We start from the raw sequence: 25599 nt of genomic DNA, 5'->3' as shown, positions 1-25599 counted from the left end.
GCCAGCAATGCGCAAGCGCATTGGCAGGCGAGACCTAAAAAACTATCTGGGGTTCAAAAGATTGGCAAGTACAGGGATTAGAATCATTATTCAGAGCCTGCATGATCCCAGAACAAATGATGTTCCTGAATGACACCATTCAACAAACAACCTGTCTTGGCCTAGCCAAGACAAAAGATTTAAACAACCCGTCCAAACCAAAGCCTATGCCTGATGAAAATAGCACTACAGATGAGGGGTTAGACGTGTCCCATATTTTACAGCAAAACAGAACTAATCCCGATTGGAAAAAATGGTTGATCTGACCCACAGACACTAATAACTGTCAAGATAGATTCCTGGACAAAACACAGGGGTTCAAACAGAACAAGCCAGACCCAAGATATTCCCAGAGACAACATCCAGGGATAATAACAACATATAGTGTAGGAAAACTATCGCTCGAATGGCTACAAAAATCCACACTACCTGAAATTAAGCAACACTTGACCTTACTTAAAGAAGATGCTGACTTGCGGGATTTCTTATTGGGACCTCGCAAACAGCGTCAAAATTTTTTCATATACGCCGGTATATATGCTGCTTAAAACGAAGCTTGGAAAATAGCGCTAATTGAAACTGCTGAAAAAATACGAGAAATTGATCGTATTCATTTGGAAAAATCACTGTCTGTAGTGGACAATGGGTTAACGACTCTGTCCTCCAGAATTTATTCTTTGGACAGCATTGTATCATCTGCTATTGATGTAATAGAACAGGATATGCTAATGTTACAACATGGCCAGTCCCAATTACGTGCTATTGTACAGTTAGGCTGGACGTTACAAAATCTGCGTTCAGACTACGTGCCTTGGCGTCTAATCAACACAACGTCATTATATTCTATCTTTAACCTTACAGGTAAACAAATCTCTTTGGCACAAAAAGGAGCAGACTATACGGTGCTGAGCATTGAAAAACTAGAAAGATTACCATCAACAGTTTCCTAGGGGGCCTGTCATTGAATGGATAATACATGGTACCATAACAATACCAATAACGACATTCCAGTTTCAATACTGCTTACAGCATATACCAGCGAGCCTGTATGAAAGGTTGGGTAAAGGATACATTAAGTCGACCTGGAATTTACCTTACACACATACATGTTGGAGTGGGCGTAACAAAGAAGTATTCCTTAGTGGGAAAAAATTTGAAAAACTTGCTAAGTGGTACACTTCTCTGTCAAGGAATTAATTTACATGGAGCCTGTGAGGGTTCATCTAATGACCTTTCTTGCCACTTGCACGGCACCCCAGCCACACAAATAGAACCTGTTTTCAGGCAGCTTTCCAACAGCAGCTACTTTATGTTAAGTGACCTCAGCTGTTGTGGCATGTTGCCAGGAACAGCATCTCTCGTCAGTGTTACATCCAGGGTCACTTGTTGTATGCAAGTATTGTATCCAAACAGCAAGCCAGACAAGGAGGCAACAATTTGGCCTTCATTGAATATCTCTTCTATTCTAATTGATACATTTAGCAGAATGAAAGCCATTCTTTTACAAAAAACTGTGCCTTTAACCTCGTCTAGAGAAACGTATGATCTGCAAATTGCAAGGACATCAGCAGAGATACATACATTATTATCAACAAACTGCCCCATACATTTCGTAGAAATGTTAGGTCAAATTATAAACATGTCAGATACCAGTGGCATCGCACATGTATTTAAGACACTTTTTACGGGACTGTTAGCACCCTTTGAAGCAGTCCTGAGCATTTTTCCAAATTTCGTGCACTCTGTGTTCGGCGGCCTGCCTCTCATTTTGGGACTCGTATCAGGAATTCTATTTTTGTTCCTTCTGCTCCGATATGGCAAGTCAAGTCACCAGCGATACCCAAATTACCATGGAACAAACGATCCTGTCAGGGTCTGTCTAGGCGCCTGCATGAAACCCTGGGTGGACTGCTTCGTAAATCCCGAAGATAGCATGGAAAACTACATTTCCCAGAAGCCTCAGCTGAGGCTACTTCAGGGAGAATGACACGCATCCTGTTGCGTGTTATTCCGGCGTTTTGGGTTCAGCGCGAGAGAGAAGTCGTCTCTCGCTCCTCCGTGTTGGTGTTCTGGGGAACCTCCTGATTTGGATACCACTGTTTACAAGGTAGGAGCGGAATCCCGTTTCTTATTACCGGCATTGAGCGGAGCGCGGTGGTGGCCGCCACGCGTTGCCGTCTTGACAGCGCGTGCAGTGAAGGAACTTCACGCATATTTGCTATCTTGATTTTCCCTTCTAATGCGGAGCGTAGTGGTTTCCTGCCACACGTTGCCGTATTGTTCTGCACTTGGTTTCTTAACTGTGCTGTTTTGATACTTCCTGTCTATGGAGGCATAGGTGGTGCACGGTGGTGGTCGCAGCTACGTGACACCAGTACAAGCTGCTTGTTTCTCTACGAGTGTGTTCATTTCTTGATTCAAGTACAAACGGAGCGCTGTGGCGGTCTCAGCTACGCATTTCCGTGAAGGACATTAAGGACTACTTGAGGTGTTGTGTCCTGATAGTATTAGCCAGTGATAATACTATTGAACAACCATCGTTTTTTCTTTTGGATCCTTTTGTTTCCTATCTGTGGAAAACAGACTGATTGTTCTTCTATTGGATCCTGCAGAGCGGAATGCTATGGTTCTTGCTTCCCACGCATTGCCGTGTTCTGCGTTTCTATCTTCTGTGCTGCCTCTCTTTGGTCCTCCTCAGTCCTCCTCTTCAGTGTGATTAGTGGGAAACTCTCCCAGGAACCCCTTATTGATATATTGCAGTTACATGTAGAAGGTATGAGAGGAATAGTATACTAGGTTGAATGTCACAGTTGTACATATGAATATTGGTCTCACTGTATTTATGTTTCATATAGGACGAGTGTACAGACAAAGAGGGATAACAGAGATACATTTCCAGAACTCCTGTTTTTATCCACAGGTATTCAGATTATAAGGAAACTATATGAGAGTTCATATCGTAGAAAGGAACAGTGTTCTTATCTCTGTGCATTTTGTCGTTTCAGATATTCCCTTTCCCCGCAGACCCCTCCCTTTCCTTCCCTGTTTATTATTTTGTATTTACCCCTCACCTAATGGCTCAAATCCTCTGTTGACATATAATCAGAGGGTTTGTGACGTTTGGAGGTGGGCTGTATGATCATCATCCGGATCCTGTGGAGCGTACCTGACAGATCCAGGCAATGCGGTACCGAAATAAGATAACACAGGTCCTCGGCTCGGCTCGTCTAAGAGATCTGAATACCACATGGTTTCTATCATTCAGACCAATCTGGCAAGATTGCATCTTACCTGTTCTACGATGCCTGCTCTGCGGGGAAGAATGCGTGTTAGGCATCTGTCTCTCACTTCCATCAGCGGTACCTATGGAGGTCGATACTTTGCTTGGTTCAGTAACGGCTCATGCAACGTGTTGTCCCCAGCGGCTACCAATTCTGATGACGGCATTCGTTGAGACCTCACCATTACGACTAGGTGGCGGTGAGGTACGAGATGAAAGCGGCACACAGGTACAACTTTCTGTGAACATTACTGATCCAGATCACGCTGACGGTAATGCATCTCACATATGCACTTTTTCTACTTTTTTGGAAATGGCCCAACTTTCACCTACTGTGGTAGACAAATTCTTTGCCAGCCTATCTGAGTTAATGTTTTCTCCTAACAACGAGAATAGCTCTTGAGAAACAAGCACACAGCGTTCCCTGATTATGATTTCGTCCTTCAGTTTTGATAAACAGAACTTTTAAAATTTGGAACTATTTTTTACTACAATGAAATTATTTTTTCTCAATACCAAAATATTTACCTTTTTTTTGGGCACAGATTAATCTGCTTAATGTAGAACTATTCTTAGAGAACAAGATTTCTATTTTTTGATACCTATAATCAATATTTAAACTTAGCCTCTAGCACATGTACAGTATTATATAAATCTGTGATGAAATGGTCTCGACCTTCTCTTCTGTATTAAGAGCCAGCGCCAAGAAACCGCTAGGTAAAAGCGCGCTTTATAAGTGTTTTTAAATTCACATTTTTTTAAATTCAAATTTCATAAATGTAATTTCGTGAATCATTCAGCCAGCATTTCAAAATGTAAAACTATATGCATTATTTGAATGATACCACTGCTTAGAAAACGTACAGTACAATACTTATTTTTCGTGTACAAACCATTTCAAATGCATTTTTATGTATTTTTGGGGTGGGATTGTAAACACATGCTTAGGAATGTTATAACTGCTTAGTATTTAGTAAAGATGGACATTCGACGTGGAGTGGGTGTTGTAAACGTATCTAGGGCTCTAGTGTAATTTTCCCGATTCATGCCCTTATATAGGTATAACTTATCATATCCTTATATAGGCATAAAAACTATAAAACCATATTTAGGCACAGCCAATGCAGTCCAAATACGGCATGGCTACTTCCACTAAGCTGCTAGAGTACAACGAGTTCTTGAAGACAACCAGCCTTCAGCAGTACGAGACTTCCCCCTGCTTCAGTATTGATTTGTCCCAGAACTGCTGGAGCGTGTAAAGAACTTCGAGTTCTTAGTGACGTTATTATGTCCACCGTTACGTCAAACTCGGCACCTTCCAGGTATAAATATACCCACATCTGCCCTAGCAAACACACGGTGGTTTGGAGCAGATCGACTAACTACTTGCCCGACGCCCTGCTGTAGCGAGTGCCGAAGGAAGCCGACCCTCCAGCTGACGCACTGAGAGAGACGCTGTCTTTTCTCCTGCCGAGAAATCCAGCTCTAGTGTTTCCCTGCTACCCTTGCGGGTTACTGGGAGATCGAGTCCTGAGAGAGAGATACAAGACCTCCTTCATTCTATAACCAAGGTACGGAGCTGATTAGACCCTTAGAGAATTCTTGGATAGATTCTTGGCAGAAACTATTTTAACTCAAGCTAAATCTCACTTACTCCTTCCCATGTACTAGGCTTAGGTTAGTTACACCGGGCTAGGCGTATCTTAGAAGCACCAGTTGAGTACTTTTAGTCATTATTTATCATTGTATACATTTTATCCATTTTAAGTATCCTATGGCTTAGAAACCATATAAATACTTTTACAGTATTATTTTATAATACTCTTTTTACTGTACGCACTTTACTTCATAGCAAGTATTACGATTGTAGCAATTCACTTCTCTTGCATGAGAAGGAAGACTGCTCAATAAATAACCTTTTTATTGAAAACGCCCGTCTCTGTTTCTCTGCAAAAACCCTGGTGAAACGAAGCATGCACGATTGACTGAGTGAAATAGCCATCTATTGTTTCCGCGACTCTGAAGATATATTTCTTATTCTTGGGGAACAAAGTTGTCATGTTATATGGTTGTCAGAAAATAATCCCTTCTTGTTTATTCGAGAAAGTTTCTAGTGACCTCTGAGCTAGCTGGCATTCACAATTAAGTCTAACATACTCAATAGAGACCTAGTCGACTTCAGTCCTACGTCTAAACTATCGTTTATGTTATTCCAATGCGCAGAGCCTATTTTCGGTATATAGGAACTACACTACAGGTTGTCTGTGATTCTTTGTGCAATCGGCTCCATATACAGGGCAAATAGCAATGGGAACAGGGGGCAACCTTGCTTTATCCTCAGTATATTGGGAAAGGCCCTGAAGTGTATGCATTGACTCTGAACAGAAGCCCTGGGGGTGTTATAAATGCATCTCCTCCAGCCATGGAACCTCTCCCCGAAGCCGTATCATCGGAGCGTATCAAATAGAAATGGCCCTGTGGACCCTACCGAAGGCCTTTTCTGTGTCGACAGAGAGTAGGAGGGCCTCCTCTCGAGAGCGGTGGATGAGATCTGTGAGGTGTATGAGCCCAGTTTGGTCCGGATCAATTAGACCTGCCATGTATGGACCCATGAGAGCAGCCAATATGCTGGTAAATATTTTCGCGTCAACGTTGAGCAACGAGATTGGGCAATAAGAGGCACAATCCAAAGAGTCTTTAGAAGGTTTTAAAATGACCGAGATAGAAGCTTCAGAGAGGAAGTCAGGCAAACATCCAGGGTCAACGAAAAAAGTCATCAGCAAAGGAGCCAAGGTCTGGCAGAACTTCTGGTAAAATAGTGGGGTAAAGCCATCAGGGCCCGTCGATTTTGAAATTTTGAGGCGGGCTAGTGCCGCCACCACCTCATCTATTTGGATGGGACGATCAATTTGAGAGGCAATATCAGGAGGGAGCCTGATTAGCTGCACTTTGTGGAGATATGAATCTATGTCTCCGGAGGGAGAAGCTTCTCCTGCATATAGCCTGCTGTAGAAGGCATGGAAGGGTTCAGCAATTTCGAAGCCGGAGTGTACTAACTGTGGGCTAACTTACGGCTTGAGCGAACGCAACTGACAAAGAAATTATGTGAAAGACGCAGTAAGGCATATTCTGCTCTGTCTAGGTCTCAGCAGCGCAGGAGTAGACGTTTCTTTTCCAATTCCCTCCATATGTGAGGAGCACCTGTGCGTTTATGTATTGATTCTAGTTCTGCTATTGCCGCCTCTATCTGATTCCTCTGCTCTTTATGAAGCTTGTTTTCACCCGCTGGGATCGCTATTAATTCGCAGCATATTACTAATTTTAATGCTTTCCAGACAGTGGCGAGGCGTACCTCCTCATGATCGTTGATGGTGAGATACTCTGTAATCGCCTTGCAGATTGCTTTGACAGTCTGATCTGATTGGAACATGGCGTCTCAGAGTCGCCAACGCAATGAGCGCGGTTGGCAAGCAACAAGATTCAGTGATAGCGTGATTGGGCGTGATCAGAAAGAGAACGTGGTTCAATCGCTGCATCAGCTACGCATCGTTTTAGGGCATCTGTAATTAGAAAATGATCTATGAGAGCATAGGATTTATGGGGAGCTGAAAAGAACACGTAATCCCTAGTGGAGGGGTGAGTTTGTCTCCATATGTCGTTAAGGGAGCTGTTCGCAAGCCATTGAAGCCTGGTCTGTGAAAGAGTCCCAGCTTGTGTAGTACGTTTCACAGAATGGACTAAGTCTGTATGCATTACGAGATTCAAATCACCACCTATCACCACTGTTCGATCAGGAGTGGCTAGAACGTGTTTAAGGTAGTTGATCAGGAAGCATTCTTGGTGTTCATACAGTGCTTATGTAGACGCCATCGTAAACTGCATATGGGCCCACTGATGCCTAATCCCCAGCGCCCTGCCTCTAAGATCAGCAACTGTGTTGAGGACTTTACCTTGGAATTTCTGTGCAAGTAATATAGAAACCCTATTTTTCTTAGTTGTGTCTGAAGTCCAATATTGTCTGGGAAACCTGGGTAATCGCAAGCGGTGGGTGTCTCTGGCCAATGGATGAGTCTCTTGCAGCAAACAGACATCCCTTCCCGAGTGTTCCTAAAAAGATAGAATCGCTTTGCACTTTACTGAGCTGTTGAGGCCTCGCACATTAAGGCGCACTAATCAAATGATGTGTCATGTATCCTCGGGGTGCCGTACAGCCGCCAAACTGCTAAGTCTCGGTCTTTACAGAGGGGTAGCGAGTAGAATCTTTGCCATGTAGTCCCTAGTGCGCCTGCTACCTACATAAGGCCTCAGTTGGTGAGGAGGAGAAAGAAGTGAGAGAAGACAAAAAGATACCATAACAAAAATAAAAAAATACAACAGGTAAAACAACAGATGACCAGAGTCTGTAAAATCCAGTGAGTCGGGGTGAGAAGTGGCCACCCTTGGGAAGTCTATTCCAACAATGAGTCTCCTGCAAAAAGATGGAGATGTCCACAGGGCGAATCATCTTTAGTCCTCCAGCCCATCGCTGCCGCTGTATTCACACTGGTTCCTCCCCGTACCCCCAGGACATTGCCGCTTTCAAATCAAGACGCCTCTGAGAGAGTGGATTCTGCAGAAAGGGCCTGTAGCACTGCCTGTCTTTCTTTGGTGATGGTAGCCGGGTCGCTTGAGAGAGTAAGGCTGATCTTTATTGCGCTCCTGTACATTAATGTGTAAAAGGGTGCAGGCCTCTTTGAGGGATCTGATCTGGGGGAGTGCTCCTTCATATCGGAAAATAATGCAAAAAGGATGGCCCCATGCATAGGGTAAGTTGGTTTTCCTTAAATGTTCTGTAACTGGGCAGAAGTCTTTACGTTTTTGTAAAGAGATCCTGGAAGAAAGTCGGAGAGTGACCTTTAAACTAGACTGGATGCAAATCTCTGGCTATTCTAAGTATGTCCTCTTTAAGTTGGAAATCACGCACAATTACCAGTATATCTGCCGGGGGTCCCTTTCCTAGTCTTTCAGGCCCCACTCTATGGACCCAGTCCAGCTGCAAGGTGGAGTCTTCTGCGAGGCCCAGGACATGTCGGAAGAGGTCTGTGACATAATCCCGCAAGTTGGAACCTTCCACTTCCACTTTGGATGGCACACCTCTGATTCTTATATTATTTCTCCTGGATCATTTCTCCAAATCCTCATTGTGCGCCTGGAGAGCCAGCTGTTGCTCTTTAAGCCTGAGGACTTCTTGTTGCAGCCAAGTGACCACCTCCTCCCGGCTGGATTCCCTGTCCTCTAGCTCGGCCACTCTCTCGCCCACCTCATCCACATCGCTGCATACCGCCCACATTTCTGTTGCGATTTCCGTCTTCATCCCCTGGAGGTCTGCGCGCAAGGAGGAGAATAACATTTCCAGGAATGACTTGGTTAACGGACTCTCCCAGTCTTCAGTGTCCAACGTAGCGTCTATCCCTATATTAGCATTTTTGTCTTCCCCACTGGTGCTTCCTGACTTACCAAACATTTCTTTATGAGAGCGCTCTTTCTTTGTTCTGCTCCCAGTCATGTCGTTGTGGTTTACCGTAGTAATTGCCACCAGTCAGCCCACTCACTTATGCCCCATGTCGCACACAGACCCTTTGAGCTCAACATCTACAGGTTATGTTATGTTATGTTACAATATTGGTAGAGCGCAAACAGCTGCCCCAGCAAAGGGGCGTCCCGGCGCTAGTAAACCACAGAACATCCAAGGGCAGAGATTCGGCAAGGGCCTAGAGGGGAGGAAATAGGTGGGTTTTCACGGCTCTTCGGAAGGCGTATAGATTTTCCAGTGAGCGGATGCTAAGGGGCAGGTTGTTCCAAAGTTTGGCTCCTAACACTCGGAAGGAGCGTCCGCCAGTGCGAGCCAGCTTTGTAAAAGGAATTGTCAGCAGTTGTTGTCCTAGTGAGCGCAGATTGCGCTGTGGAACATACGGTGTAAGGAGGGGCCGGAGAATTTCTGGGCGGCCAGTCTTGAGGATTTTAAAGATCATGACGAGAGCTTTGAACTTGATTCGGGATTTGATAGGCAGCCAATGTAGTTTACGGATTGTGGCCCTGGCCGAACATCTGCGAGGAAGTCCGACTAAGGTTCTTGCCGCGGTGTTCTGTATACGCTGCAGACGCGCAATCTCTGCTTTATTGGCGCCCAAGAGTAAGACGTTTGCGTAGTCTATGCGAGACAGAATTGTAGCTTGGATGATCTTTTGGCGGACCTTGGGATCAAAGAATCCGAGTATGGGATTAAGGCTCCTCATCAAGCCCACACAGGTGGCCGCTACTCTTTTGGTGTGGGTTTGAAAGTTGAGTGATGAGTCCATCCATACACCCAAATTTTTGACCAGTGATTTGGGGGGAGGGACAGTGCCCAGTGAGGATGGCCACCAGTGTTGGTTCCAGTGACTGGTGTTCTTGCCGAGGAGCAGGACCTCCGTCTTGCCAGCGTTGAGCTGTAGGCAATTGTCTGTCATCCATTGGGCTACCGCTGCCAGCCCATCCCTGAACCTTGCTGCAGAGGTAGAGGGAGCCTCGGTAAGAGTGATAACCAGCTGAGTGTCGTCAGCATAAGACACCAGCGACAGGCCCCATTCTCTGGCTACATCCGCAAGAGGCTGTACATATAGGTTGAAAAGGGATGGGCTGAGTGCAGAGCCTTGAGGGACCCCCTGCCCGATGGAGTGGGACTGTGAGAGAAATGGAGGGGCTGAGACCCTGAATGATCTGTCCTCCAGAAAGGAGCGGAACCAGTCTAGAGCACGGTCTGCAATACCAGCTGTAGCCAGACGATTTAGTAGGCTGTTATGGGAAACCGTGTCAAAGGCCGCGCTGAGATCTAATAGGATCAGCGCGGCACTTTGGCCGGCGTCAAGGATCGTCCGGAGATGTTCTGACGTCGCTAGGAGGGCAGTCTCAGTGCTGTGGCCTGGCCGGAAGCCATTTTGCGATGGATCTAAGGTATTGTTTAGATCCAAATGTTTGGACAGGGCGATGTTTACGTGGGCCTCTGCAAGTTTGGATATCCAAGGGAGCAATGAGATGGGTCTGAAGTTCTCCAGTTTGGAGGGATCGAGGGTTGGTTTTTTAATGATGGGAGAGGCCCAGGCTTGCTTCCAGACAGTCGGGACCGTGGCCGAGGAAAAGGATAGGTTCAGTATATGTGCTAGGAAGGGGAGTAGGAATTCCAGCGATTCCATGAAGTGTGCTGGTCTCATGGGGTCTGCTGGGGAGCCGGATTTAACTTTCTTGCAGAGTACCCTCAGGTTTTCTTGGGAGATTTCAGGTATATGCTCCAGCTTTATACTGTTATTGGTGGATAGAGGGGAGTTGAGAGGGGCTGCCAAGTGATGTGGGAAGGATTTATAGATATTTTGTACTTTGTCGACGAAAAAGGATGCGAGGTCCTCACATTGCTGTGCTGACAGGGTGTGAGAAGAGAGAGGTCTCTTACTCTGCAGTTCATCCACAAGTTTGAACACCACTTTAGAGGGGTTAGGGCTGGAGTTACTCTTCCACGTAGAAGGCGGCCCTGGCGGAGCAGATTGCTTTGTGATAGAGCTTTTGTTTGAGCCGGTAGACGGATTTGTCTGTGTTACCATAATCACATCTCCATGCTCTTTCGGCTGTCTTACAGTCCTTCCGCATGGCTTTCAAGGTGTTATTGTACCAGGGGTTGGAAGCGGAGCTGCGGCCCCTAGTCCATTTAAGCGGTATAAGGGTGTCCAACCCTTGAGTGATCCAGTTGTGAAAGGCAGCATAGGTAGTGTCTATATTTAAGTGTGCTTCTGGATGGAATTCTCCTAGTGTGACGTGCAGGTCCCTGGGTATGAGTTTGTGCCATGCTCTTTTGAGGTGACGGGAAGGTGCAGTTCCGGTGAACGCTTCTTTAATCGGTATAGTGAATTTGATTAAATGATGGTCCGTCCATATCATGGGTTTGGGCACTTCTCCACTGCTCCCTCGATCTTAGTCTGTAGAGACTCTGGGGAGGACACCCGTTGTGTGGTCTCAGCACACACCAGAGTTGATAGTTCCCAGGAAGTAGGTGCTTGCCCTATAGCTGATGTGATCCAGGCACCACATACGAGTGTTTAATTTGGCCCGCCGCCCCTTGGTCACTATCAGCACAGAGCCACTGAAGCAGCTATGCCATATTCCCCTCTTCAGCGGTGATCAAGCCGCCTATGGTAGAGAAGGCCCCGGGTAGGAGATCACCGAGCTGTGGGTACTTTAGCGATACCAGGTATGCCCTGGGCTTTGCCGAGCCTATGCCTCCATGTTATTCTTGATATGTGCTGCAGAGCGTGTTCGATGCGGCGACTCCTCCACCACCCTCGTGCTTGCTGTATCGGACCGGTCCGGCCAGTGATCCCCGTGACCCAGGGTACCGCTCTCAGCAGTGGCGTATTCCTCAAACGCCTGCGCCGACTATCTCCCTATCTCCGCAGCCAGCTGGACAATGTGCTCCCTAATTACGTGTGTAGACAGAAGGGAGGGGGGAGGAACCTCTTCTCCAGGCCTCCGCACCCTCGTGGGCCGCCACTTACCTTAGAAGTGCATAGTTGTTGGCTGGGGCCTAACCACGACCCGGCAGGCAGTGCGCACCGCAGCCACAGCCCAGGGCTCCGTCGTCGGGCCACTGCCCTCCTCGGCAACCAACAGAAGCGAAATGGGGGCCGTCTTCAATCCCGCAGGCACCGCGGGTGTGCAGAAGCGACAAGGAGCTCCACTGCTCTACTTCCCTGGCAAAGAGCTCCAGGCACCGGGAAACGCCCAGTGCTCCTCCGCCGCGGTTCTCGTAGTTTCTTTCAGCCCACGGTCGTGGATGGCCAGTGATAGGGGAGGCCATCCCCTCCACGAACCGGGGTCTGCTCCGAAGCCCCCGCCGGGGCACACCATAGGCCACTGAGGGCAGGCCGTCCTCAGCTCCGGGGGATGTCGCAGCTCATAGTCAAGCTCTGCAGCCGGCTACGTCGCTCAGACCACAGGGAGCCGCACCCAAGAGTCTGCTTACTCTCCAAAAGGCTTCTCTTCTGCCCCCTGCCCTCCGTAGCTCGTACTCACTCCTAGAGGACACAGGAAGGATCTGGTGGGCTCGTTTCAGTGCTTATGTTGGCGGCGGCTCGGAGCAATCGGAAAACACGTCCTAGCCGCCCGCCATCTTGGCCACGGCCCAGAGAGGAGAGGAAGTGTTAAAGGAAAGGAAGTAGGGTGTTCTTTTTTTGTAACACACAACAAAATGTAAGTACCTGTAAATGAAGTGGATGCACTCAGCAGTTAGGAAAGCAAAAACGACTTTTAGAATATGCAATGAAAGGAAACAACAGCCATGTTCTAAAGGTCATTTATGGATGACCAATTCGTAGCTGGTCATTTTTGAGGTGGGCAACTGCAGCTTAATACATTTACTAACACACTTCAGGTGGTGCGGCAAGAGATCTCCTGGCTGCCATTATCTGTTCCAAAAAGGAAGGCAAAAATGAAGCATTTTTTGTGAATCTGATGTGTACTGGAAACAGAAATTTTAATAGGATCAAAACAGATCAAGACAATGTACTTGGTGATGCACAAATGATATCCACAAAAATCCGATTTCCACACAATCACTTGTGTGCTATATAGCTTTAGAAGTAAAACAGTATGTCTCTGCAAAGTCAGTGACCATTTCAATGGAAAATGTGCTGTCTGTCAATGACAATAAGCTATCACATTATGCTTTATTTACATGCAAAAATTGCCCCGTCTCATGTCTATTAAACGTAGGTGGGTGGTAAAAGTATGTTTTTCTAAAAATTAGGTCGTAGTTATAAAATGTTTGGGAACCACTGAACTAAACGTTTCTTTACTTTGTGAATTTCTTAAGCGGAGGCGAATCATCCCCAAGGGGATCTCTCGGCGCTACAGGAGAAGACACGTAGGGCGAGAACGCCTAAAGAACCAGGTTTTCAAAAGTTTCTTAAAGCTAGGTAAATCGCTGCAGGACCTGATATTTACTGGCAGTTTGTTCCAGTATCTAGGTGCCAGGTGGCAAAAGGCTCTGCCACCCCTTCTTAAAGTAAAGTGTGCATTCTCCAAAACACACACTTTCTATGTGAAATTTCTACTACAAACACTCACCCATTACCAGCTATTAACTGCTAATAACAATTACCAGTGGTTGAAATATAGTAGGGGGGGGGGGTGGACCCACGTGGAATGCCTGCTCCCATGCAAAAGCATTCCTTCTGGATCCGGACCTTACTCACATCAACCAGTCAAAGGATCCTCCAGTGGGTGGGCTCTCAATTAAGAAGTTCTTCAAAGAACACATAGTGTCACTTTATATTAAAGTAGTACTATCTTCGCAACTCTTGCTGTAGAATGGTTTGTGTACGGCTACCCACAAAAAGACTACGGAACAAAAACAATGATTTTCCATCAAAGTTTTCTTTTGGGAGCTAGAAAGGGAATCTACACAAATCTTACACTGCAGTCTTTTGCACAATATATTTATATTATGCACTTAACAACAGTACTAGAAGATGGTATAACGTTACAAAGAGGCATGTCACTGCTCTAAATGACAAGATGACAATTCAATAGCAGGACTCCGAAAGCAAGTAGATAGAAATCTACTCATATTGTCTAAGACCAGTACAGTAAAACAACAGGTCAAACAAATACATTGCATAGAAACAGATCTGAGCTTAAATGATTAGCCTAAAAACAAAACAACTAAAATTAGATGTCAGGATTACTTTCTCACAACGTATATGTTTGAAACATCCATTTCTCACCTCTTTACAGCTTTTGGCAAAACTGAAGGCTTGAGCCTGCCGATAGAAGAGATTCCAAACAGAAGAGGGCTGCCATGTTTGGTATAGCTTAGGTTTGTAAACAGGACATATCGGCTTTCGTTCATATTGAGCAGCCAGTTCTTCAACCTTCTTCACTTGGTCATCCCATTTTCTTTTCATTTGCTGCACAACATACAAAATTAACATACTTAGTTTTCCAGAGGATTTTTATTTGAATTTAGTGTACAACCAACACAAATGCCTCGTGCTGCTATTTTGTAAAAGGCCTTGTCTTGTGCTGGCACAGTGTTTGCGCCCATTAGTCACTTAAAGAAAGCGCTAGTCAATGCAAGTATCCTTCCAGCATAATCCCTACCCTAAATCCCTAAACGCCAAAACTTTGTCTGGTCCAATGCTAACTTATCCTGTCATTTTCCTTAGTCCAATAATCCCCCTCATGTCTGGTTAAACTCTCCTCTGCAAAGAACTCAAAAAAATGTTATATGCGAGGTAGTAACACTTCTTCAGACAATCTAATCACTCTCAAATGTCTACGGAAATTGGTTTCTCCATATTACGAAGAAATGTGAGTAACCAGTCACAGTCAAATCTGTAAAAATAGGTCCTAATAGTCATTCAGCAAAAAGGGACATAATCCATTGTCGACATGTTTCACAGTCTGTAGAACAATTCCTCCATTAACTGTGCCACCACTGTACCCACAAATAATTAGCAATGAAGTTGCTAGCTTGGGCTTAGTGGAAATTACTGGACACTGGGTCAATTACCGGAAGCCTAGAAGGAAACTATGGGCACATCAATTCCCACTATCTCATAAACTTTGTCTGGTCATTCAAGCCAGAATTCTATCAGATATGCACCATCCACAGCCTCTCCAACACAAAACAGATTTGGCCATCTAGAACATTAAGTCTCACTGGAGTGTAGTACTATTTAAGCACTTTCAGTAGTGTGTCAACTTCATGGGGTCTTCTACCACTTTTAATTAGTTTCCTCTACATAAGCCCTGCGTTCTCATCACTAACGCCAATCGGTCATTCTTTCCCCAATGACTCTTGTCAGACCCAAAACATAGGTCTATCAAGCCCTTACAGAAGACCATACAACATACATAGCAAACAGATGTGCAAGTATGGTAGAGCGCCAACACAACCTCAACATCATCTCTTACGCGGATGACACTCAACTGATCCTATCTCTCACCAAGGACCCCAGCACCGCCAAAACTAACCTACACGAAGGAATGAAAGAAGTCGCCGAATGGATGAAACAAAGCCGTCTGAAACTGAACTCAGACAAAACAGAAGTCCTCATCTTAGGTAATTCCCCCTCTGCATGGGACGACTCCTGGTGGCCGGAAGCCCTCGGAAATGCACCCATCCCGACAGACCACGCACGGAACCTTGGCGTCATCCTGGATTCTTCACTCTCAATGAACAGACAAGTCAGCGCCGTATCCTCTTCCTGCTTTAACATTCTTCGCATGCTCAGAAAAACATTTCGCTGGATCCCCACCGAAACAAGGAAAACAGTCACCCACGCTCTAGTCACGAGCCGACTGGGCTACGGAAACACCCTCTACGCAGGTACCTCCGCTAAACTCCAGAAGAAACTACAACGAATCCAAAACGCCTCAGCCAGGCTCATATTAGACATCCCACGCAACGAACACATCTCTGGTCACCTTAAAGACCTCCACTGGCTACCCGTCAACAAGAGAATTACTTTCCGACTGCTTACCCACGCACACAAATCACTCTACGACATCGGACCAGACTGCCTCAACTCTCGACTGTCCTTCTACACCCCCTCCCGCCAACTTCGCTCTTCCAGCCAAGCCTTCGCCACTGTACCTCGCATCAACAAGACCACCATGGGAGGCAGATCCTTCTCATACCTGGCTGCCAAAACTTGGAACTCACTCCCCGCTTACCTTCGCCTCACCCAGAATCACCTAGCGTTCAGAAAGCAGCTTAAAACGTGGATATTTGACAAATAATCCTCCTCCCCTTCCTAAGCGCCTTGAAACCCTCTGGGTATGTAGTGCGCTATATAAATTTTATGACTTGACTTGACTTGACTCTGCAAAACAGTACGGACTGTGTGTGAAGTTGTAGAGCACATTGCCTTTCCAGTGGGATCATCAACCAGTGTCTTATTTTGGCATATTCATTAAAAGTCTGCCTTGCAAGTTTCAAGTGACTTAACACAAAACATGTCAACCAGCATCAGGAAACAACTCCTCATCCATCATCCACATTTACATCTGTATAATCCTGGAGTGAAGTAGGCAGTGCTAAATAGGAGTGATCAACAAAACACCACGGTTTATCTTTGTCTGGTCAACACCACTTTAACATATCCTTCAACCAGACTGCAAGGAAATATCTGCTCAAGTCAGTGACTGTATATCCTGACCCTTCTGTGGACAATCCCTTTGTCTTTGGTTTAACCCTAGACTTATTCAGGTGCCACCTAAAAGATATGATAAATAGATGAGAGTGGAGGTCGAAACTCACAAAAGGAGTCATTGACAGGTATTAAGCAGCCTGGGAAGCACTTTCATTTAAAGGTGGCGTTTTTCACAAGCCACAAAAGGTATTGTTTTTTTCCACTTGTCCATGCTCTGCCACAACGCCTACTCACTGTACTTTTGTTTTTTAACTTTTTTTTTCAGTTTACATTTTACAAATACAAAAGCAAATTGGCATCGAGACAGCGTACGTAGGCATACCGTTGATATTATTAATGGCACGTAGTACAGGTCGTAGCATCGAGGAAGAAAGGTACAATGAGGAAATATAATCATTCATAAGTGTCTTACAGTGTAGAAGGAACATGGGGCATGCCACTGACTTCCTGTGTTTATATTACTGGGATCGGTCCTCTCGCTCCTCATTAAGGTTAGGCCCACCGTCTACATCTAACCCACACTCCTCGCTGTCAGTTGTATCCTGCGCGGAGGGCTCCCTCTCCGCCATCCCAGAGGTACACATTTCACGCCAAACCATTAGGTCCTCTTGTAGCTTCTCGTCCCTTCAGGTGAGTTTCATATGGGCTTCTTCAGCCAGGGACCAATCTCTGACATCTTTAAGCCAGATGGGCACTTCTGGGCCCCTCTACCCCATCCAAGTTGTTTTTTTTTAACTTTATTTTTCAGTTTTGTAATGTAACAGTTACAAAATGAAATCCCCCCCCAGCTGGCATCATAACAACACATGTATATAAATCGACAGTCTCATTATGGCACTTTTTGGACATAGACTTAACCTGGAATACTCAGAGTCATGAGAAATAGTGGAATAGCAAACAAATTAATAGGCATCATCGTGAGGATATAACCAGACTTCGCACCAATAAACCTTAAGAGACACCCGCTGCCTCCCCATCGGACCCAGATTCCTGCGCTGAGAATAATTTGCCACTGGTCCCTTCGGAATCGCTCTGGGAAGATCGCCCTGCTAATCCAGAGCTACACATGGCTCACCAGGCAAGCAGGTCCTCTGGTTATTTCTCATCCCTCCTGGTACTCTGCATATGTGTTTCTTCGGCTAGGGACCATTCTCTCACGTCTCTAAGCCACGTGCTTATTTCTGGGGCCCTCTGTCTCATCCATGTTATAGCTACCCTGCGCCTTGCCAGCACTAACATCAGTTGCAGTAATTTATAGGAAAGTTTCTGTTTCCTCGGCTTAGGGACCAACGCCAGTAAGCAATGTAAGGGTGTTAGTGTGATCTGGAGGCCTGTTGTGGCAATTATGTGACCTACAATGCTTGCCCAAAAGCACCTAATTAACGGGCAGTCCCAGGATAAGTGCAGGAAGCCCGCCCCCTCCGCTCTACATCTGGGGCAACTGTCCCCTCTGTCCTCCGAGTAGCGACTCAACAAAATCGGGGTGAGGTAGGTACGGTGAAGGAAGTTAAAGTGTATTAACTTAAAGCGCGCATTACATGATATTTTACGCGTCAGAGCCCCTATGTGCTTGCGCTGTCCCTGGTCCAGCGGCGAGCCCAAATCCGCTTTCCAGGCCGGTGGCACCGGCAGGGCGGCGCTCGTTTCATAGCGGTGTCTAACAGGGAGATTAGTCTGCATCCCCTGCCGCAGGACAGAAGTATATGTAAGGTGTGAGTCATTGGAGGTGCCGCCGGACACTGAGGCCAGACTGAGCGTACTACGTCGCGCAGTCACTGATAATGTAGATACTGTCCTCTATTAAGGCCAAAGGCCTCTTCCGTCTGCTCATATGTCAGGAAGGATAAAGATCGGCCAGGACCTCACAGCCCCCCTCTCTCCAGTTACGGAAGGACATATGTTGTTCCATTGCTACCATGGGGGCCAGTATCTAGACCGGGAGTTCTCTATGAAAGGGCGCTGATCGCAAGACTCTTCTATAAATCGTTGCCAAATGGCCGCCGTGTGCCGTACAACGTATGGCAACGTATCATTGACCCCCCTTCCGTGCATCAAAGCCACCTGCAACTCCTGCACCGTTGTCCTACCGGCCAATAGTCGCGTCTCCCAGACATCCACGTCCGCAAACCATCTGGCCGCCGGTTGCAGCTGCACCACGTAGTAATACAAGTCAAGGCGCGGGGCTTTTAGGCCTCCCTCCTCGTAGGAGCGCACAACAGTATGAAGAGCCACTCTGCTGCGCCGACCCGCCCAAAGCAGGGATGTGAGCAGCGTGTTCAGGGTTCGAAAAATCCTAGGGGAGAGAGGACACAGCGTATTTTGGAGGACGTAAAGTGCCCTGGGCAGCATTATCATTTTGGCAACGGCCAGTCGGCCCATCAGAGATAGCGGAAGGGTATTCCAAAAGGACACTGATTGCTGCAGAAACTTAATCACCCGATCAATATTACGGGCCAGTAATTGTGTCTCTGTTGAGGTCACTTGAATACCTAAATACCGATTGCCCTCCCGTTCCCAGTGCAGCCCTAGCTCCGGCAAATCGTCCAGGGGCACCGACTCAAAACCCGACAGCGGAAAGATCAGGGACTTGTTGCGGTTGAGCCTCAATCCTGACGCCTCGCCGAACCGATCCAGGTGGTCCAACAATATCGGGAGCGCCTCTCTCGGGGCTTTCAAATAAAACAAGGTGTCATCTGCGTAAAGAGAAATAACATTACATGTGTCTCCCACCGGTATGCCCCATTGCGACATCTCAGAGCGAATCCGAACCGCAAAGGGCTCTATAGCCAGGGCAAAAAGTAGTGGCGAGAGGGGAAAACCCTGTTGTGTACCCAGTCCCAACTGCCACTCTTCCGATCGCGCGGCTCCCAGTCATACCCTGGCCCGAGGGGCCTTATATAGGATACGAATTCACAGCAAAAATTGGGGCCCAAACCCATTGCTCAGAGGACCTCCTGCAAATAGCCCCAATCGACCGTATCAAACGCTTTGGCGAGGTCGATGGAAACCAATACCGTCTGTTCCTCATTACCCTGTACCTCGTGTTTAATGTGATTCAAGCGCCGTAGGTTCACGGCTGTATTGCGCCCAGGAATAAACCCACATTGATCCGGGTGGACCAGATGCACCATATAAGGTGCCAGACGGGTGGCCAATAGCTTGGTCAAGATCTTCACGTCCGTATTAATCATAGGTATCGGGCGATACGATGAAGGGTTATGCTTGTACCCCCCCCCCCCCCCCCCCCCGGTTTGAGGATCATGCAAATTTCCCCCCTTGTCATACTCTGTGGGAGAGCCCCTCTCTTGAACGCTTCGAAAAATACTTGTAAGAGGAGACGAGACAGTGTACCCCCAAACTCACGATAAAATTCCAGTGGGAACCCATCGCTCCTGGGCAACTTTGCACGTGGTAAGCGGGCCAGAGCTGTACGCACCTCACCTAGCGTTAGGGCCACATCTAGTTCCTCCCGAGCCGCCTCAGAGAGGGTCGGCAGGGTAAATCCCTGCAGATAAGGGAGATAAGAGGCCTTGTAAATATCTAGGTCTGCGGTATACACTCGTAAGTGGAACTGGAGAACCCTGAGGATGTTCCATTCCGAGTGAACCATGGGCCATATGTATCATGCAAATTCGCAATCGCAATGGCCGAAATTCGCAGAATTTCGGCCTTTAGAAATGCGAATTTGCTAAATGGAATATATGAAGCAAAACTGGTGCAAAGTAAGGAATCGCAAAATTTGTGATTCCTTATTTTGCAATTGCATTTAAGGAATCGCCAATATTGCGATTCCTTAAATGCAATGTATGTAGCAAAATTTTTTAGCAAATTACCACCAACTTCTAGTTGGTGGTAAGTTGCGAATTCCTTGAAAAATGCAAATTTTTGCATTTTTCAAAGTGTCATGTGACGTTAGGGCATGTATGTGCGCCACATGTGCACCCAGGCATACTTCAGGGGTGCAACAGGGTGTCCTTTGGACACCCCTGCACCCTTGAAATTATTCTCAATTTGCGATTTGCAAATTGCGAATCGCAAATTGAGAATAACTTCCCATTTATTCTTATGGGCCTCCTGGCCCATTGAAATGAATGGGAAAGTATTCTTAATTGCGATTCGCAATTTGCTAATCGCAATTAAGGAATTCTAAGGAATCGCAAAAAAATGTGATTTTGTACATACATTCTTAAAAATCGCTATTTGAGATTCGCAAATGGGTATCTTGATACATATGGCCCCATGTCCCCGTTTAGGTCTCGCAGGGCTACAATACGCTCCGGGGCCTGCTCCTTCCGAAGGATCTAACCCAAAAGCCGCCCTGACTTGTCGCCCTCTCTATGAAGGCGCTGTCTATATTGGCTCAGGGTGTATTTGTCGAGCCGGTCAAGGATATCATGTACCCGAGCTCGGGCAGTCTGCTCTTCCTCCCTCTGCAGGGCGTCAGGGGCCACTGAAGTTTGGGCATTTAAAAGAGTATCCTCCGCCTTCCGGAGGTCCTGGTGAAGCTGCTTCCGGACTCCATAGGTGATTCCCATGCAGGCTCCCCTCACACCGCCTTCAGGGCCTCCTACTTGGTGGCCAGGGAAATGCCTCCCTCCTCCCAATTAAGCTCCGCGTAATCCCCAAGAGCTGTTTCCACATGGTCTCTCCCCACCTGATCCCGAAGGATATCCACTGGAAGCCTCCAAGTCCGCGGACGGGAAACCGGGGTTCCCCACTGCACCCTGCAGGCTACCGGAGAGTGATCCGATAAAAAACGAGCCTGTTGGGTAACCTCAACGGACTTATTAAGCTCAACATTTGCCACTAAGACCCTATCTAGGCGACTGTACGTGTTATGGGTGGAGGAGAAACAGGTATACACTTTCTGCGTCGGGTGTTTCTGGCGCCAAATATCCACCGCCCCTATATTCTCCATGACCTTCCTAAGCTGTGCAGTCATACAGGGTTTTGTGCCCTCTCGGGGTGGAGACATATACAGAACAGGGTCAAGAACACAATTAAAGTCCCCGAACCAAAGGACTGGGGCCTCCAGATCATGAATCAGGACGTCATGAAGGGCCTGGAAGAAGACCGGGTCATCCGTGTTGGGGGCATAGGTGTTCAGTATGACAACTTCCCTACCATCCAGTTTCCCCCTAAGAAGCAGGTATCTACCATGAATGTCCGCTTCCACATATTGGATAGCGAACGGAACCCCAGGTGCCACCCAAATCAGTACCCCTCTAGCATATGTGGAAAAGGATGAGTGGAATACCTGACCCGCCACTTTTTTCCCAATTTCTGCGCTCCCTCATCAGCAAGATGGGTCTCCTGAAGGCATGCAATCGAGACTCCATGTCTACGAAGAAAAAAAAGGACACGTGCCCAGTCCCCTCACGTTCCAGCTCATAAACTTATACCCCATGTCTGACAATGTGGCCTACCCCACCACAGTGCTCTATCCACAAGGTAGGTCCCATCCTGTGCCCGAAATGTAATACATATGATGCCTGTAACATTCCCTGTCAACAACCCCTTCCAACTTACCCCCACCCCCCTCCCATGAGCAATATACGTGCAACAACAAAACGTGCCAATATGCCCTTCCTGTGCTGGTGCCAGGACGTGCACAGCCACCCCCATTCGCCCAAGAGGGCTAAACCACCCAAGAATAGGAAAAAGAAGGAAACTCCCAATCCCCCCCCCTGCACGGCTCCCGGCAAGGCCAGCTATCACAGCATTAGTACAGCGCTCAAACCGTCATACTTAAAGAAAAACACACAACCTCTCACCCTCCCCCATTCTCCCACCCGACTGTGCGCTCCCCGAGGTGAAGTTATGTCCCCCCTGTGCAAGAACCTGAGTGTATACCCCCTCCTAGGGGACGGCTCAGCTAGGCCGTCCAGCAGTACCTGCGTCATACACACAATGCATAACCACACAAACCCCTCATGGTGGGCCCTCGGCACCGGGCAACTGGGTACACGCTGTCTCAGGGATCATAGAATTGGTAGGTGATATAGCGACAGTAGTGGGCTGCAGGGTGTCTGGGACCAGTACCTCTCCCGGGGGGGGAAGGGCCTGGGGGTGTGGGTGTCTTTGATATCACCGGCAAGCCCTCAAACTCCTCTGGTTCTAGGCGGAGGGCCCCATCATCCTCCACTGTAACTCGCCGTCTCTCCTCACTCACCACCGTGTCTGAGCGGCGTCTTAGTTTGTTGGTGCGCCTCCTCGGTGGTCGTGTCCCCCAAGTACCTCGGGCCCGCTCGCCGGGGGGGGGGGCATCTCCCCTGATCTCCAGCCACTCCCAGACTTCTTCCGGGGTGTCAAAGAAATGTGCCTTTCCCTGTAACAGAACCTTAAGCTTAGCCGGGTAGAGCAGCATATACTGTAGGTGCAACTCCCGGAGTTTTTGTTTCACTGCTAAGAAGGACTTCCGCTGCTCCTGTACCTGCTGGGTGTAGTCCGGATAGACGGAGACCCTGGCATTTTCAAAGTTGAGATCTGCAGACTCCCTCGCCGCTCTCAGGATGCAGTCTCTATCTCGATAATTGAGGATCTTGGCAAGGAGGGCTCATGGAGGTGCCCCGGGTCTCAGCGGCGGATCCAACGCCCTATGTGCCCACTCAATCACAAAGACCTCCGACAGACCCGTCGGGCACAGTGTTGTACAAATCCAGTGCTCCAGAAAGCGCCCCGCATTACCCGCCTCTGCCCGTTCCGGGATGCCGAGGACCCTGATGTTACTGCGGCGTGCCCTCCCTTCCGTATCCTCTGCCCTCCTCTCCAATGCCCCCGCCGTGGCCGTAAGTTGTGAGACTTTCTTTTTGAGGGACGCCACCTCTCCTTGAAATTGTACGATGTTCTCCTCCGCATCAGAAACCTTATCTGCCACCTTTCACAGGTCTGTCCGCAATAAGTTCACATCAATAGACAAAGTCTCTACTTGTCGCTCCAAGGCCGAGTGAAATCCCTGGATCGCTTTCAGCAACTCCGCCCGGGAGGGCTCGTTGGGAGCAACACCCCCTTGGTCCTGCCCCGACTGGCACGTGATCCGCTGTGAGGGAAGCCGCCGAGTGGTGTATTGAGTTATGGTGTTGGGCTGCGAGGCACGAGACATATTATCCTTGCGCATTGCAGGCCCCCCGCGGATCCGTCCCTGGCCTCCTAGATGGCTAAGGAGACTCTGATAGGCACACTCAAAGGCCCGCGGGTAGAGAGACTAACTACGGCCAACCTTCCCGTCACATCTCCCCCCTGCCCCATCCAAGTCATAGCTACCCTGCGCCTAGCGAGCACTGGCATTAATTGTAGGAGCTTATATGGGAGTCTCTTTTTCTTGGGCTTCCGGACAAATGCAAGTAAACAATACACGGGTTCAAGCTTCACCTGAAGGCCTGTGGCCGCAACAATCCTGCCCACCACCTCCACCCAGAACTGCCTGACCAGTGGACAATCTCATCGGAAATGTAAAAAGCCTGCTTTCTCTGTGGCACATCTAGGGCATCTATCTCCCCTGTCTCATGAAATGCATTTCAGGAAGTTAAAGTGCGTTAATTTAAACCTAGCATTACAAGAGACTGTGCGTGTGAGGGAGCCTATGTGTGCCCATTGTTTCTCCTTCAGCTGGACAGCGAGATCCTTCTCCCAGGCAGCCTGAGAAGGCGGCACCAGGGGGCGGGGGTAGAATCCTGTTTCATAGCTTTGTAGAGGAGATAAATTAATTTACGACCTGTACCACACGTGAGTAGGCTATCTAGAGTGTGTGTCAGGGGTGGAATGTCTGGGAACTGTGGCCAGGGTATTTTCACCACATCCTGAATACCCCAGAAGTGTAGGAATTGGCCCTGTTCAAGGCCAAAGTTCTCTTCCGCCTGTTCATAAGTGATAACGGTCTTGTTGGGAAAAAAGTAGGCAAGTACTTCGCATCCACCCTCCCTCCAAGGTTGAAAGGACATGTATTGTGTACTCACTGTACTTTAACATGCTAGAGTTCAAGCGGAACAGCAGCGTCTCCCAAAACTGCTGCGTCTCCCCATCAGGTAGGGCAAGGCAGAGCACATCTGATTTGCCCAAGTTCATTTTATAACCTGAACCTGTAAACCTCTAGTGCTTCGACGAGTGCTGGGAATGACGAGGAAGGATTTTGCAATGACACCAGCACACTGTTCACTATAATAGTGAAGTTGTATTCAACAGCTCCAATTCTGACAACATCAGTAGACCGAGACAGCTACATCTGCATTGCCAGTTGTTCGGAAGAGGGCAAACAGTGGATGTGACAGAGTTAACCCAAACACATCTGACGTAATAGGTATCCATTGACTCTCACTCTGGAGATACGCCAAACGTAGGATTTTTTATTTTATTTATTTTAAAAGTTTTATATAGCGCTGGCCAGACCCAGAGGTATCAGAGCACTTTACATGAGTAGGATAGTATAAAGCAAACATGGCATAAAGCATGTAAAAGGTAATGAAACAACAATGTGAAATATATAAATCAAAATAGATAAATACGTGCAAGAGCTATACACTCCAAGTAATTAGGTATATGATGTTCGGGAAGTGGACGTTACTGGACAAATATAATATGGTGATTGGAGATCAAGTGCAGGTCACAGGTTAGGACCCCCAATAATAATTGGGCCAAATGTGGCATACAAGTAGATAAAACAAAATTAAAATAACATGTAAAGTATACAAATCAAATAGATAAACAGGGGCAAGAGCTATACATTTCAAGTAATTAGGTAGATGGTGTAAAGGGAAAGGACAAATATTACTGGACAAATATAGTAGGGTGATTGGAGATCTGGTGTAGAACACAGGTTAGGATCCCCAATAATAATTGAGGAGGTGGATTTTGAGGTCTTTTTTTAAACTGGAATAGGAGGGGTTACAGCGCAGGTTTTTAGGGAGGGCATTCCAGATTATAGGGGCACTACCAGAGAAGGAGCGTGACTGTGTGGCTTTCTTTTTACGAAGGGTGGGATTAGGAGGAGGGTGTTGGTGCTTCTCAGAGGTCGTGTGGTGCCCGCAATGAGGAGCTTCTTGGAGAGGTACTGCAGAGTGT

The 25599-nt window shown here is 47.4% G+C and overlaps 1 protein-coding gene across 2 annotated transcripts in view; it reads right to left on the bottom strand.

Annotated features, from left to right (window-relative positions):
* The window catches only part of PRIMPOL (primase and DNA directed polymerase), a 497760-nt gene that overhangs the window by 456224 nt on the left and 15937 nt on the right, over window positions 1-25599 (bottom strand). For both annotated transcript variants that reach the window (XM_086962483.1, XM_086962482.1), the window contains exon 2: window positions 14110-14292. In XM_086962483.1, coding sequence (XP_086818609.1) covers window positions 14110-14289 — 180 coding nt within the window. In that variant the 5' untranslated portion in view covers window positions 14290-14292. The remainder of the gene's footprint in view (window positions 1-14109; window positions 14293-25599) is intronic.

This window comes from Lissotriton vulgaris, chromosome 3_1 (assembly GCF_964263255.1).
Source record: "Lissotriton vulgaris chromosome 3_1, aLisVul1.2, whole genome shotgun sequence".
Taxonomy (NCBI): domain Eukaryota; kingdom Metazoa; phylum Chordata; class Amphibia; order Caudata; family Salamandridae; genus Lissotriton; species Lissotriton vulgaris.
Note: the sequence above shows the minus strand (reverse complement) of the source record. Positions and strands in the feature narration are given on the sequence as shown.